Below are 16,641 nucleotides of genomic sequence, written 5' to 3' on the forward strand. Positions count from 1 at the left end.
ACCAGTTTGCTAATTTGGGTGACCTCAACAGCGAGGTTGATGTCACTTGAACAGTAGGCTTTTACGATTAATAATCTAATAAAATACATGCTATGGTCTGCTCACTTTAAAGAATAATAATTCCCCCGGGTGGTAGTGCTATTCACTTTACTTCGACCCTGCTAGCAGTCATACGCGATAGAAAAACACTAAAGAAACGTCCGCTTACTGAGGCGGCCGATTTGCATATTTTCTTTTGGGTCATTTACCAGTATCTACATTCCTACCCTCATCTATGCTCATGAGGTTTGGGTATTCACCAAAAGGACAAGAACACTGGTGCAAGCGGCTGAAATGAGTTTCCTCCAGGAAGAGAAACCAGGAGAAACTCAAGAGTAGACCCGCTACTCCTCCATATGGAGAGGAGCCAAATGAGGTGGGCTCAGCATCTGGTCAGGATGCCACCCTATGATGAGGTGTTTGGGGCATGTCCGACCGGTAGTCTCTCAAATGGGACAAAGTAGCCAAGGACAGAAAAAGTCTGGGCTTCCCAGCTTAGACGGCTGCCGCCGTGACCCGACCTAAGATAGGCGGAAGATAAATGTTTCAGGGTCGTCAGCACGCCGTAGCCGTGTGGATGAAAAACTGAAACCATCAAATACTTTTCCCCTTTCAGTGTGGAGAGGCCCCAAGATATGAGACATGCACGCGACCAAGAAAGTGCCAAGTTGGAAGAAAATTCGGATCCAATAATTCAACATGAAAAGATCCAACATTCATTTTTATTTGGAACAGTCCAGTAAAACAGGCAATATGAAGAAAAGTCCATAAAGATTTAGTTTGAAAAGGCGTTCTTTATAGAGGATGCAAAAAGACAAATAGTAGCAATTAAGGTCACTGTAATCGAACGTAACTCTTGCAGAGTTCGTGGTCCCTGATATCTCCCCAGCCCCCGTTTTTCACATGCGGGGCCACGCCTCCGGCCCCGTTGGACGGCAGTCTTTTGGTGATCAGGAGGTTCTTGGGGAACAGCTGGTTCCCGCTGCTCTGCAGGATATTTTCTATCTTTGTTTTCTGGCTGGCCGGCATGCAGGTGGCCTTCTTGTGGTGCATGCCGCAGTCCCCGGCGTGGAAGATCCGCGGCGCCTCGCTGACCATGACCTTCCAGTAAGAAGGCAGGCAGGACACGGTCAGGTGCTGCAAGGACCAGTCCCAGTTGTAGTCGTCGTAGGTGCAGAAAGTGTCCGTGCAGGAGATGAGCTTCTGGTAGGTCTCTCGGTGCAGAGCCATGCCCATGTTGTGCTCCGTGGACTTCCACGCCTTTACTTCCACCTTGTTGGCTTTGCTGGAGTAGCCGATGTGGCTGTAGCTGCCCAGCGACAGGATGTCGCAGTCACTGCACTGCTCCCTTTTCAGGGTCGACATCAGCCTCAGCAGATGGATAAAGTCTGGAGACAGGAAGTGGTCCTCCTCGATCAGCAGGACGAGACCATTATGGTCCTTGAGGATGTGGACTCTGTCCCACACAAAGTGCAACTTCCACCACCAGTGGTGCTTGGTCTGGGAGAACTTGGCCTCACGGTAGTGCCCGAATGAGTCGGGGTACTCTGCGTTTATGCATCCCAGCTTTAAGGCCTCCTTTTTTGGAATGTCCCTTGGACAGTCCTTGGGGTCGTTACCAGGGAACTCCTGTGGGTACAGCTGGATGCTGAACGGGAAGAAAATCTGAAGGACTTGACAGAAATCCACAGAGCTGACCACTTTGTTGATCTCGGGGGACCAGTAGTCGTGGCTGAATATCAGCAGTATGCTTTCCACCCCTCTGGCCTTCCGCAGGCTGTCCACCAGCAGCTTGAGGTAATCTGGTCTGTTGTGGACTTGGACCACCACAACCAGGTCATCCTTCTGCCGCGCCGCTTTGAACTTCTCCTCGTTTCTTATCGTCTGGTCAAAGTTAAGTTGGAAGACGATGCCGCGGTACACCAGCGTCGCGTTGTCCACGTCTGCTTTGTTTTCTTTGCCTTTTGTTCTGTCCAGGTGCGTCTCATTTGTTTGGACGACCGGAGGCGGAACGGGTGCTCGCTTAGCAGCGGGTGTGGCTGGTAACTGGATATGACTGTTGAGACTGCTGCTGCCAACGACGTTACCTCTCCTCACCGCCGCTACCGCTACCGCCGCTTCCTTCGGGAAAGCGTCACTCTTCTTCTGTCGTCCACTGCTCCAGAAGGCTAGGCCGCAAACGACAACCACCAGAGTCAGTATCACCACCTTCCTCTTGTAGATTCGGAATCTCATGATAAGGGATCGGCGATGAATTGTCGGAATTGTCGAGAAAAATCAAAGCGCTGCCGTGATGCGGTTCACACAGCACGGTGAAAAGGACGCTAGGGAGGAGCTAATTGCTGGAAGCGTGGATCCCGCTCCACTGCCACTGGTGGGGGTGGGGGGTGAACACTCCATAAGGCATGACAGTTGCTGGAAGGCAGCAAGGTTGCAGTGACTGCGAACTGCCTGAATGGAAAACAAACCCATACATAAAGTTGATGTGGATTTGGAAGGAAAGACGGACAAGTCATCACTAGCCACATGATTAGGTGGTATAGATACTACGGGTGTTGGACCGATACCATTAAGACTCCCTTGTCCTACACATACAATACCCTTTCTCGACCTGACACGTTTGGGTAAAAATACCACACTCAAAGGGCAAGCTCCATGGATGTTGGGCTTTTTTGTGACGTTGCCATAGAAGCCTAGCAGTGATGGCAGAGAGGGAACATGATGACCAATGACTGTTACAGAAACGGTCTAAGTCAGGGGTGTTCAAAATGCGAACCGAAGTACATTTCCAGCGTGCGGCACATTCTAACAATATACTTTAACAAGTAAACTGAGGAATCAGCAGTAATTTTACAGTAACATATATGAGTAATAATGTGATTTTAGTGGGTTTAATGTAATAAACTGTACAACAAAACAACCAATACTTGTAATTTTCGTAATATTTAGTTGTGGAGAAAGGTTGAATTTTACGAGAACAAAGTCACAATATTTGAACAATAAAGTCAACCATGAGAGAACAATTATGAAGATTATTTAAGATTTAAGTTTCAATATTGGTTGATACTATTAAGTCAGGTGTGTTCAAAGTGCGAACCGAAGGACATTTCCTGCGTGCAGCACATTCTAACAATATCATTTAACAAGTAAACTGAGGAATCAGCAGTAATTTTACACTAACATTATGAGTAATAATGTGATTTTAGTGGGTTTAATGTTGTAATAAAATGCACAACAAATACTTGTAATTTTCGTAATATTTAGTTGTGGAGAAAGGTTGAATTTTACGAGAACAAAGTCACAATATTTTAACAATAAAGTCAACCATGAGAGGACACTTATGAAGATTATTTAAGATTTGAGTTTCAATATTAGTTGATGGGGGTACTATAGCAGAAATAGGAAAAAAGCAAGCCAAAAAAATTGAGAGAAAACTGTTATAATAACCCAAAAAAATGAAGATTTACAAGAATATACTTGGCATATGAAGGGGAAAGAGCAATGCGTGAAGTTGATACTATTCACCCCACATGCACACAAACAACCAGAAACTGACAGTAATATTAGTAAAAAGTAAGTACAATACACATCCTGTACCTGCATTGCATGACGGAAAAGCCTCTCTGAGTGGCGGTGTCCCACTTTCATCAAACCTGCTGTTTATGGGCCCTTGATCTCAGGTATTAGCATGCTTCCATATATATAATACAGTTTTGTTTTTAAGTAGGTCATGAGATAACGACTGATGCAGCGTGACAACCCCCCACTCCCCAACCCTTTCCCGCTGTTCAAGCTTGTGTGAGATGCTTTTAAATGGATTAAACGGACCAGTAGCAAGAGTCAAGACCAGGCTGATTTGCTCATTATGCAGATATTTTCAAGTACTCATGATCATTTGGAATATAAAACATAATGACGTGGCAAGTAGTTGTAATAGCTACTAAATAACATCGTCTTATTTTGCATTTCAAGTCATTACCGTAGGGATAATAATTTTTGTCATTTGTCAATTCATTAAATTAGTAGTACGACTTGTACTTGTGAAAAATATTGTCTTAATAGTACACCCATTTATATTTTGTTTGTATTTTTTACGTACTTAATGCTTATTTTGGAACCTTCTTAAAATTCTATCTTTATTTATATCATATTTGTCATATACTTCCTTCACTTGACGCCCTCTCTCCCCGGTGCTAAACTAGCGACAACGGCACAGAATATAATTACACAACATAATAAACACACCATCATAAAGTGACAATTTAAGTATACGTCAAAGCAAATGTGTTAGATTAGCTCTTCGGAGATAGCCGTAGCCTACTAGCAACACTTCAAGTTAGCTAGGCTATGCTAGGCTAGCCCGTCTGCTGGTGAACGAATAGCTACCCCCCCCAAAAGCGTCCGCTTCCGAAGAACCAGAACAGTCGTGTTGTTAACTTCAGTTACCTAATGGCGGAGCGGGTGAGTGTCCACTTAGGAAGGAAACGTCAGTTGGTTCCGTGTCCCGTTTTCCGCCATCCTTCCATTGGAGCAGCTAACGGCCAACTGGTGGATGCTTCTGCTGGCGGCCCGCTGCTCCTTCGTCCTGCAGGGGGCACTCGCGTGCGTCTGCTGATTTGTTTCCTTTCTGGCGGGCTACTTCCATCGCCAATATTGGGTACAGCTAGCATACGACACTAATCAATATCGGTATACTAAATGGTTAAACACCGTGAATAAGAATATAGATATTGTATTATTGACGACGATGTCTACATCCCTTCGATAGCTCAGTTGGTAGAGCGGAGGACTGTAGGTTGATACATCAGAGATCCTTAGGTCGCTGGTTCAAATCCGGCTCGAAGGAACTTTTTTTTTTCATGGAAAATAAGTCCATGACAGTTTTGTATGTCATTTTTTTTATGTTATGTAATGATTTATGATATGATTTTCTGTAAAGCCCTTTTAATTACGTTGTGTACGAATTGTGCTCTATAAATAAACATGCCATGCCTAGTCATATTGTTCTGAAACAGTGTAAATACTGTAGTATATATACACTTACTTCTTGTCAATATGTATGTATAGGTTGCAGACAGTAGCAATAGAAGATAAGTGCGTTGGAGGATACATTTAAACTGGAAAAGATAGGATTCAATTTTGCTAATATTTTACAATTAAACGTTTTAAATGTTTTATAAGTATATTTATATATACATACATATATATATACATACACGTGTTTTTTTTTAATAAAAACTGTATGAATAGATTATGGAAGAGTTTCGATTCTGTTAAGCACTCCTGTTCAGACGGTGGCGTTAATGCACACCGAAAGCTGCTTTGCCAACTGCCGACAAAACCACAGAAGAAGAACAGGCACCGGAACCGTCATGTGCGCACGCGCACCTCACCGTCTTCCTTTTCGACGCTCGAGCGAAAGACAAGATGGGCCACCAGCAGCTCTATTGGAGTCACCCGCGAAAATTCGGACAGGGATCTCGATCATGGTCAGTTTCGCTGTCGTAGCACTCCACGATAGTTTGTGTCCGAAGATGGGTCGGTTTGGCTGTAATTTCGGCTTCCCGTTTTCGTGGAATTGATCATCAAACAAGCACCGCATGGAGGCTCGACGGGAATAAACATGGCGTCGCGTTGCTAACAGCTAGCCCCGGCTAGCATATTGACAAGTCTACAAGCCACACATCTACTGTTAACGTATATGAATCGTAAAGCACACTCGGTAGACGTGTCAAAGTACACTATTTATGCTAAATGTTAAATATGAGTAGTAGGTTGGTTCTGTTATGCTACACCTGAATATGAACGTTGTTTTCATGAAAGCTAAAACTGCACTTCTTCCCCCAGCCGGGTTTGCTCGAACAGACACGGTCTGATCCGTAAGTACGGGCTCAACATGTGCCGCCAGTGCTTCAGGCAGTACGCCAAGGACATCGGCTTCGTCAAGGCGAGTGGCATCTTCCCATTTTTTTTTTGAGTGGGGGGGTCTATATATGCTGCTGGGAAATAGACTGCAAGTGGTCCTGAATCTCACCTGGGCTTGTTTTGCTTTACAGCTGGATTAAAGGATGTCGGCTTGTGCAGAGGCGTCCTCGGCAATCATCAAATGGCCAAATGTTACCTGAAAGGCCGGATGCAAGATGTCAAGTTCTACACCCTTCAAATAAATGTTAGTTGTTTTCCAAACAAAATGTTTTACTGTGTTTTTAAAGCTTGACACACACTATTCACAGTCAGAGCACCAACACTGAGAGGCTTCAATGTATGCTTGTTGATTATAATACTAATCTTTAGTACTGACTTTCAACATTTACTGATTTGATATACATTTTGTGGTATATTTATGGGATCATGTAGTACATGATCCCACTCTCTAGAGATGGATCACGTTGATTGTCATGCTGAAAAGGTGTGCGACCCTAATAACATGTATAATACTATAAATACTTATATATTTTCTACTCCACAGTTCCCATGAACTGTGGTCTTTGTGCCAATCCTTCACGGCCTTCAGTTGAATGAAATCTTCCAAGGATGGGAGTGAGACCATGCAAAATTGTAAAAACAAGACATGCATTAAAAATACTTAAGGTTAAAAAATGTATGCGTTAAGATAAAAAATGTCTTAAAATTGTGGATAGCCTTTGTAAAAAAAAAAGGGTTGTATTTGTACCACAAGATGGCAGCAACAGCCCATCTTTGCTTCTCTGCTGAAGAGCGACGTCACCTTTTAGCATCCCAATCTCTGTCAAATGAGCCAAAAAGAACTGAAGGGGGGGCTGTGCACAAGACTTGCCCTCATGGAGCACCCCTGCAAGGAAGAAATACAGACAAGTGCTGTATTTGAATTTTTTGGGGAAAAAAACATTCACAATGTATCTTTCTGTTGTACTGATGTGAGAAATACCACGCTAGCTGCTTTAAGCGCTGATAAACGCATAGCACCAGATCAACTCATTAGGTACAGTATACCCCATAATCCAATTAATACCAATTAAACCTCACATTACCTCCCAATCTCATAAATCAACTCACTGCACTGCTTTTACACCATTTTTTTAATCGTCTAGTGTTTTCCCGCAAGGTGTGAGCCGAGCTTTATATCGCATTCCTCCTGTTGGGGGGGTCAAATAGAACCTACTCATAAACCTAATCATTAATTCTAATCCAGGAATGTCCAACCTCCACTTCTCGACAGAATGGGAAAGATTATTACGGCCCATTAAAAGCAGCGCGCTTGTTGATATGCTGCAGTAGTACCCCGGCCTCCCTGTGGGGGCAGTGTTGCATCACATTTCAACTTTAACACGAAGGCTGGGTGCACCAAGGAAGATACAAAGCAAAGAGTGCTTCTTCAGGTTTTCACATGACATTTGATCAAGTAAGAGCCAGAAGGAGACCCTCGGGGTGGGGGGTGGGGGGGCTTTTTAAGTAAAATGTGATAGTTTTTCCATGGCGCCCACAATTCAATAAAATGTGCATGCAAATCACATTCACCCATCAGCTTCAGTTCGGCTGTGCGGGAAATTGTTAAATGTGAAGCACTGGCTGTGAATTGAAAGGTTAGCGTGTGAAGAGAGCACACCTGTATTCACACGCCTTATGAATATTCATGAGCATGGCCGCCAGCTGGAGGGATGCGGCGTCACTGCCTCGGCGTTTGACCCGGCAGACAAACGCATTAGGATGCGGAGGAAGAACATCTCCATCCTTCTTGGCCCTCGGGGCGGCGAGGACGAGGTGGCGTGCGATTATTAAATGTCGCTGTGATCTTTGGGGCTGAAGCTCAACTTGTTTGACCCGACAGTCGTCACGGTTACACCGCTTTGAAATCATCGGTGTGTCCTGTGGGGGGCGCTAATGTGCATTGGCTCGCTTGTTTTGCAATGCAGTGAAATAAATCAGCAACAGACAGGAGCTAGCTGTTAGCGGAGCGGATGAACATGTATTGCTATGCCTGACGTGTGAGCACAGATATCACGTACGATAAAGTAAGTTCACATAATCAGCTGACTCATGTGGCCATAGAAAAGCAGAAGCCGTTCTTACCACTAACCATCTCCACCGCTAACCATCTCCAACACTAACCATCTCCACCGCTAACCATCTCCACCGCTAACCATCTCCACCGCTAACCATCTCCAACGCTAACCATCTCCACCGCTAACCATCTCCAACACTAACCATCTCCACCGCTAACCATCTCCACCGCTAACCATCTCCACCGCTAACCATCTCCAACGCTAACCATCTCCACCGCTAACCATCTCCAACACTAACCATCTCCACCGCTAACCATCTCCAACACTAACCATCTCCACCGCTAACCATCTCCACCGCTAACCATCTCCAACACTAACCATCTCCACCGCTAACCATCTCCACCGCTAACCATCTCCAACACTAACCATCTCCACCGCTAACCATCTCCAACACTAACCATCTCCACCGCTAACCATCTCCACCGCTAACCATCTCCAACACTAACCATCTCCAACGCTAACCATCTCCACCGCTAACCATCTCCACCACTAACCATCTCCAACGCTAACCATCTCCACCGCTAACCATCTCCACCGCTAACCATCTCCAATGCTAACCATCTCCCATGCTAACCATCTCCAACGCTAACCATCTCCACCACTAACCATCTCCAATGCTAACCATCTCCCATGCTAACCATCCCCAACGCTAACCATCTCCACCACTAACCATCTCCACCACTAATCTCCACCACTAACCATCTCCAACGCTAAACATCTCCATCGCTAACCATCCCTAACACTAACCATCTCCAACGCTAACCATCTCCACCGCTAACCATCTCCAAGGCTAACCATCTCGACCGCTAACCATCCCCAACGCTAACCATCTCCAACGCTAACCATCTCCAACGCTAAACATCTCCACCGCTAACCATCCCTAACACTAACCATCTCCAACGCTAACCATCTCCACCGCTAACCATCTCCAACACCAACCATCTCCACCGCTAACCATCCCCACCGCTAACCATCTCTAACACAAATCTCCACCACTAACCATCTCCAATGCTAACCATCTCCCATGCTAACCATCCCCAACGCTAACCATCTCCACCACTAACCATCTCCAACACTAATCTCCACCGCTAACCATCTCCAACGCTAACCATTTCCACCGCTAACCATCTCCAACACCAACCATCTCCACCACTAACCATCTCCAACACTAACCATCTCCACCGCTAACCATCTCCAACACCAACCAACTCCACCACTAACCATCTCCAATGCTAACCATCTCCCATGCTAACCATCCCCAAGGCTAACCATCTCCACCACTAACCATCTCCAACACTAATCTCCACCGCTAACCATCTCCAACGCTAACCATTTCCACCGCTAACCATCTCCAACACCAACCATCTCCACCACTAACCATCTCCACCACTGAGGTAGAATAAATACAATCATGCAATGTCACATTGGAAGAAATGAAGACGAAATATAAAAGACATTAATATTATAACGGGCTGCACGGTGGACGAGTGGTTAGCGCGTAGGCCACACAGCTTGGAGACCCGAGTTCGATTCCACCCTCGGCCATCTCTGTGTGGAGTTTGCATGTTCTCCCCGTGCATGCGTGGATTTTCTCCGGGTACTCCGGTTTCCTCCCACATTCCAAAAACATGCTAGGTTAATTGGCCACTCCAAATTGTCCATAGGTATGAATGTGAGTGTGAATGGTTGTTTGTCTATATGTGCCCTGTGATTGGCTAGAAGTGACTCACGTCATGCATGGCAAAAAAAACCTTTTTGTGTGTGATGAAGCGATCCCTGCCTGGCGTGACTGCCTTTGCCCTCAGCTGAGACCCAGATGACACGGGCGGGCGTCTCGCTGGGCCCGTGCAGTGCAGGCCGGAGGAAGAGGAGGAAGAGGAAGGGAGGTAGCAGGCGGTGACATTTAAAGGACTCACTTTCTTCAGCTTCCATTCAACTGTGCACCAACAACAACAAGAAAAATAAAAAAAGACCCTAAAGCGACGTGGCATTGATTCGCAGCTCACAGGTGTGCGTGGCCTCCGGGGACCCACTGTGACATTTCCTCATCGCATCATGGAGATTCATACTCTCTATACCGTATGACGTGTACTGCTGAAAATGGGTGAAAACATGCAGCCATACTGTGCCGCCTGTGCTATTCCTCTTACTGCAAATGCACCACACGGTGGCGCTGTTAGGGGTGGAGCCACCAAGCAACTTAGCAACTCTTAGTCCAGAAGTCAGTGGAATTATTAAGTAAAATATTAAATAAATTGTTTACATTTTTATTCATAAATTCCTACATTTTTCATTTCAATGTTATTCTCATAAAATTCTGACTTGTTTTGTTTTTTCTTCTAAACATTTTGACTTAAATTTTTCCATTAAAAAAAGCATCCGGGCTGCACGGAGGTTGTGTGGTTAGCACGCAGACCTCACAGCTAGGAGACCAGGGTTCAATTCCACCCTAGGCCATCTCTGTGTGGAGTTTGCATGTTCTTCTTGTGCATGCGTGGGTTTTCTCCGGGTACTCCGGTTTCCTCCCACATTCCAAAAACATGCTAGGTTAATTAGCAACTCCAAATTGTCCATAGGTATGAATGTGGTTATGGAAGTAGAAGTAGAAGAAGTAACACCCCCCCCCAGAACCAATATGTGTCTATAATGTGTTTTATTATTATTTTCACTGATTATGTCTACCATATTGGGTGATAAGAGTGTAAAGGTGACTATAGGGGTGTTATTTCATCTCCAGAGGGCTCTAATCATGTTATTTAGAAGCTCGTCCATCCTTTACAGTATTTTCTACTGTATTTTTAACTTTTATTTTTTCATTTTTGGACATGTGTAGACCTCACAGCTAAGAGACCTGGGTTCAATTCCACCCTTGGCCATCTCTGTACTTCGGTTTCCTCCCACATTCCAAAAACATGCTAGGTTAATTAGCGACTCCAAATTGTCCATAGGTATGAATGTGAGTGTGAATGGTTGTTTGTCTATATGTGCCCTGTGATTGGCTGGCCACCAGTCCAGAGTGTACCCCGCCTCTTGCCCGATAGCTGGGATAGGCTCCAGCACCCCCCACAACCCTTGTGAGGATAAGCGATAGAAAATAAATGAATGCATCCTTCTTAATAAATGCTATTTTTAGGGCCAATTAAAACATCAGGTTATATTCTCAGCAATCCACTCAACTGCAGAGAGTCCAAGGTGTCTGATATTTGAAGTCGGAGGACTGATGAAGGGTGTAAAGCGTCCGGTCCAATCTGCTCAGGTGTGCTCATGCTGGAAAGGAGGCAGGCTGTACTTTGGAGTGGCCTAATGGGCTATTAGTCACCTCGGCACAGCGCAACGCTGCCATCTGCTGCAGGGAGCGTGGCGAAGCCAACACACACGCACACACACACAGCGCATGGACATCCCCTTTGCCTCAGCACCGACCCCCCCCCCACCTTACCCTTTCCTCTGTGTTTTTTTTGTGTTAGTGAAATAGCAACACTACAGACTATTTCATATAGCTGACGCAACATGCGCTGGGATAGGCTCCAGCATACCTCGCTATCCTACTGAGGATAGGCGGCATAGAAAATAGATGGATGGATGCCTCAACACGTGTCATATAGTTGAGGTTAAAGGTCAAAAGACTTGACGACATTGATAGTTGCCAACATGAAAGCCTGCACATGATGCGTCTCAGTTTGTGTGCATTTGAGCAGCCACACAGGGGAGCACACACAAGAAAAAAAAACGGGGTGGGGGGGTTTGGGGGCACCAAATGTTTCCACAGCTTGCCGCAAATCCAGGCGGCAAGAACTGGCGGATCTTTCTCCTGCCGTCATCCACAAAAGCTTCTGCTTGTGGTTTTGCCAGAAGAGCTAAACAAAATGACAAAATGGTGGCCCGGGGGTCACTCTGGGTCATTCATGAATTAATCTATGCCATTTTGTGGTTAAATACGGCCTATTAGTAAAAAATATGCAAATTTAAGCAAACTTTATCAATATTTGGCCTAAATGAAGCAAGCATAAAATGTCTAGATGAAGTCAAATCCAAATATCAGGCATTCAGATGGGCCTTTGTGATATGTAGTATCCTACACTGGCCACTAGGTGTCAGTCATGTTACATTAATGCCACCACAGGAAAGTGTAAAGGTGACTATAAGGGTGTTATTGTAATTGTGGCCCCTACATCCTGTCATGAGTAAGGGTGAGGCCCTGCCTTGCTGTGGTGAGTGAGCCCAGTATTGTCTTCTAAAGGTGTACGTTTCATCAGCGTTTGCGTTTCAACACTCCATTTCCTCCTCAAGTGCAGGAATTCCACGTTCGGAAAAAGGAAGCAGCAGACGGATAAGAGGCGTGCATTCGTTCCTGAGCGGCGTCAGGAAATGAAAAGCGTCTTTATCGCGTCCTCGTTCCTCCACCAGCGGCTGCAGGCGGCAGACGGAGTGAAGGTCAGGACGATAGGAGGAGGTGAGGCATCATGAGATCTTCGCTTGCGGAGGAGCTGCTGGACTTTTCATCTTCACAAGGTTCTGGACGGAGCACACAAACTCCTCCCCATGACCGTCCATGCTCTAGCAAGATCCTTCACATACACCAAACCCCTTTTGGCCCGATAGGACGCCACGGCTCATTAGCTACACCTGCACACTCCTTTTCTAGCAGCAATAGGAATCCTACTCTACGCTAGCTTTAAGCTATCACTCTTTAGCTTTCATTATTTCTTTCTTTTGTTGGTACACCTGCTCCCTACCAATATGTGGGAGTCTAGAATGTGCTTTATTATTATTTTCTCTGATTATGTCTACCATATTGGGTGATAAGAGTGTAAAGGTGACTATAGGGGTGTTATTTCATCTCCAGAGGGCTCTAATCATGTTATTTAGAAGCTCGTCCATCTTTTACAGTATTTTCTCATGTATTTTAAACTTCTATTTTTTCATTTTTGGACATGTGTAGACCTCACAGCTAGGAGACCTGGGTTCAATTCCACCCTTGGCCATCTCTGTGTGGAGTTTGCATGTTCTCCCCGTGCATGGATGAGTTTTTTCTGGGTACTTCGGTTTCCTCCCACATTCCAAAAACATGCTAGGTTAATTAGCGACTCCAAATTGTCCATAGGTATGAATGTGAGTGTGAATGGTTGTTTGTCTATATGTGCTCTGTGATTGGCTGGCCACCAGTCCAGGGTGTACCCCGCCTCTCGCCCGAAGACAGCTGGGATAAGCGGTAGATAATGAATGAATGAATGAATTTTTGGACATAAAAACAAAAAAACAAAAAATTACCAAACGTTTTGGGGCTTTTCATGAAGCGGTTTCTTATTTATGTTTTTTTTTTTTTAGAACTTCTGTTCTAAGTAGGAATGCTGTGATCGATCGGCCACCGATCAATGAATATCGGATGTGGAATATGTGGAAAAGCATGTGATCAGCATGTGCCAATAAATGCCTTTGGATGCCGATGGCGCCTGCTCGAGTCAAAACAAACATGTCTGCCATGTGGAGCTTAATTGCTATTTGTGACATGAATTTCTTCTAGCCCCCACCCTTTCCATTTCATTTTGAGACCTTCGAATCCTCTCCCCCACCCATTTGACACCCCAGGCCAGTAGCAGCCATTACCATAAATGAATGGAAACGTAATCCATATGGGGATCAGTATGAGCTGACGTCACTCATGGATGTTGTGTCGTATGAAGAGTACAGGAAACACAGTGAATACCTGCGTCTGTCTTTGTATAAAGTACTGCACATACTTGGATGTGGGTCTTGTTGCTCGCATACATCCTCCGATAGTCTGTGCTGCAGCAGGCAGGAGCGTGTGGATCCCTGAGGAAATCTAAAGACGTCCCGACAAGCCTTCCCGGGGTCTTGCACTTATTCATGTGGGGATGAAGCAGGGTGCAGTCAGCTGATAGCTATAGGCTCTAACGCAGCAGGGACAGACAGAGATAAGGTCGGGGGAGGGGGAAAAAGAGGGGATTTGATAAGTGAACTACCGGTGGCATGACCCACCCCCCACCCACCCTCACCCCCCGCCAGTAACACTGACACCTCAGGCTGGACCGGAGTTGTGATGCAGGGGCTGCAGGACTACAAGATGGTGTTACTGGTTCCTTGTGGTCTACTCGGTCACCCCCGGAAGCTGCTTATCAAGCCTTCCCATGACGACTGCAGCTTCCGTGTGATACGGACCACATTTATTCCAATTAGTCCTGTCATCATCCGAGAGTGACGGCCGTGCTAAATTCTACTTCTGCTGACATCTGCCGCAGCGAATGCATCACAATCACCATCATCAACAACTGGTGTACGGGCTTCTCACTGAGAAGACTAAGGGCATCCAGGTGGAGACGAAGGAGCAGGACACCGCAGGAACGGGTGCTAGCATGCTAATACATGACCGATATATCATAAAGCTAGCGTAAGAGTTTATTGTGTTCCCAAGCTGAGTGGTCCAAACATCTGCTAGGTATCTGCTAGGCTTCTAAAGCAGCATCTGGTGGTACCTGCTTTGGAAGAAACAGAGTTGCTGTGCCGAGTACAATGCCCATATAAGGAAGTCCGACCTTGTGATGTCCCCTAGCCAATCATCACAGAAAAGTCAAAATTTAGAGGAAATATTTGTTCTACATGATGTTCTCATTGCGTTTTCTTGTGAATAATGCATGAATGATGAATATAGGAGGTGCGTGTACGGCCTTGGCGGAGGTCCGAGTCCGAGTCCGACTCGGCTGGCTCATCCCGCTGACGAGGCAGCCTGGCCGGGTGATGAGCAATTAGCATGCCCTCGCTTGGATTTCCATCACAATAATCCATCCCGCTTATAATTTTGCATATAAGGCGGCTCATTTGCAAAACATCCAAGTCATCCATCTTTTTTTTTTTTTTTCAATCTGACTCAGAGCCGGGCGGGGCGGCGGAGGGTGTCGTGGGGTGGGAGGGAACGCCGCAACGGCACTTAATTGTCCTCTTTCCAGACAGCTTCTAATTACAGCGGGTGCTTTAGATGTCATTAGGAGGAAGTTCTCACAGATGAGTGGTGGATGAGAGCGAGAGAGAGGAGCTCCCGCGTCACCTCGCCCGCTGGCAGCTGCGTCCCGCATAAACAAACACGCGTGGCTGCACATCAGTCGCGCGGAGGCCGCGGTAAAACAACAAACTTGCTCGTCGACCTCGAGGAGGGCCGAGGTCCTTTACCTAGGCTGACCCTGGCTGTGATGAAGTGGCGAGCGGCGCCGGGCGCCGAGGGTCGTGATTAAGCAGATGACGACTATCAAGAGCACACTTTGTCCTCACCTGTCCTCCGCTGCTCTCCATTAAGACTCAAAGTCACCGTCTGCATTTATTTATGGATGCTCGCTCAGCTGCCCTTTCAGCTCTTCATTTCAAAACAACACGCCAGGAGGTTGCCTACAGCCACGGCCGTTGGGCTTCAAGCCTCTAAGGCAGAAAAAAACAAACTGACCACTCTCAGTACCGAATACCCTAAGAAGAAACTGCTGTGGCTGGCCGACCGGATAGCCGCTTTTCGGATGAAAAAGAATCAGACAAAAATATTCGGATCAATCCATTATGGAGACGTGCACCAGTAGCGCAAGACGAGCAGCCCACTGCCTTAAATGGGGTGCGAGCCAATTTGTTAATAAATGGAATACTTTTGTAAACCTGTTTACTACATTCTGAATATAATTTGTAACATTATTAGAGCCCTGTAAACACGGAATAACACCCCTATAGCCATCATTACACTCATATTGCCCAATATAGTAGACATAACAATAGAACTTAAGACATACAAAATGTACTTACCACCTTCTAAAAACAGTTTTGTTTTAAATTATTAGAGCCCTGTAGACATGAAATAACACCCCTATAGTCATCATTACACTCATATTGCCCAATATAGTAGACATAACAATAGAACTTAAGACATACAAAATGTACTTACCACCTTCTAAATACATTTTTTTTAATTATTAGAGCCCTGTAGACATGAAATAACACCCCTATAGTAATCATTACACTCATATTGCCCAACATAGTAGACATAACAATAGAACTTAAGACATAGAAAATGTACTTACCACCTTCTAAATACAGTTTTTTTAATTATTAGAGCCCTGTAGACATGAAATAACACCCCTATAGTAATCATTACACTCATATTGCCCAACATAGTAGACATAACAATAGAACTTAAGACATAGAAAATGTACTTACCACCTTCTAAATACAGTTTTTTTTAATTATTAGAGCCCTGTAGACATGAAATAACACCCCTATAGTAATCATTACACTCATATTGCCCAACATAGTAGACATAACAATAGAACTTAAGACATAGAAAATGTGTTTACCACCATCTAAATACAGTTTGTAACATTATTAGAGCCCTGTAAACATGAAATAACACCCCTATAGTCATAATTACACTCCTATTGCCCAATATAGTAGACATAATGAGAGAACATAAGACATACAAAATGTACTTACTGCCTCCTAAATACAGTTTGTAACATTAATAGAGCCATGTAGACATGAAATAACACCCCTATAGTCATCATTACACTCC

The 16,641-nt window shown here is 45.2% G+C and overlaps 2 protein-coding genes and 1 non-coding gene across 3 annotated transcripts; 2 read left to right on the forward strand and 1 right to left on the reverse strand.

Moving 5' to 3' along the window:
- Window positions 1–742: 742 nt before the first annotated feature.
- mgat2 (alpha-1,6-mannosyl-glycoprotein 2-beta-N-acetylglucosaminyltransferase) lies at window positions 743–4,692 on the reverse strand. Its single transcript, XM_058056345.2, has 2 exons — window positions 4,486–4,692; window positions 743–2,490 (listed from the first exon to the last, which is right to left on the reverse strand). The coding sequence occupies exon 2, from the start codon at window positions 2,272–2,274 to the stop codon at window positions 874–876; it is 1,401 nt and encodes a 466-aa protein (XP_057912328.2). The 5' UTR covers window positions 2,275–2,490; window positions 4,486–4,692; the 3' UTR covers window positions 743–873.
- A 105-nt stretch (window positions 4,693–4,797) lies between these two features.
- Window positions 4,798–4,885, forward strand: trnay-gua (transfer RNA tyrosine (anticodon GUA)). Its single transcript is given in 2 exon segments — window positions 4,798–4,834; window positions 4,850–4,885. It is a non-coding gene; the product is annotated as a tRNA-Tyr (tRNA).
- Window positions 4,886–5,358: 473 nt separating this feature from the next.
- Window positions 5,359–6,230, forward strand: rps29 (ribosomal protein S29). The gene is made up of 3 exons (XM_058057181.2): window positions 5,359–5,528; window positions 5,887–5,986; window positions 6,096–6,230. The coding sequence occupies exons 1-3, from the start codon at window positions 5,467–5,469 to the stop codon at window positions 6,102–6,104; spliced, it is 171 nt and encodes a 56-aa protein (XP_057913164.1). The 5' UTR covers window positions 5,359–5,466; the 3' UTR covers window positions 6,105–6,230.
- Window positions 6,231–16,641: the final 10,411 nt, after the last annotated feature.

The sequence above is a fragment of the Doryrhamphus excisus genome, linkage group LG19, assembly GCF_037039965.1.
Source record: "Doryrhamphus excisus strain RoL-2023G ecotype Guam linkage group LG19, RoL_Dexc_Guam_v1.1, whole genome shotgun sequence".
Lineage (NCBI taxonomy): Eukaryota > Metazoa > Chordata > Actinopteri > Syngnathiformes > Syngnathidae > Doryrhamphus > Doryrhamphus excisus.

Excerpts from the sequence above, each read along its gene's own strand:
- mgat2 (XM_058056345.2), bottom strand. The coding sequence starts at position 2,274 with ATGAGATTCCGAATCTACAAGAGGAAGGTGGTGATACTGACTCTGGTG.
- rps29 (XM_058057181.2), top strand. The coding sequence starts at position 5,467 with ATGGGCCACCAGCAGCTCTATTGGAGTCACCCGCGAAAATTCGGACAG. Across the intron at positions 5,529-5,886 it reads GGACAGGGATCTCGATCATG|CCGGGTTTGCTCGAACAGAC; the intron begins GTCAGTTTCGCT and ends TTCTTCCCCCAG.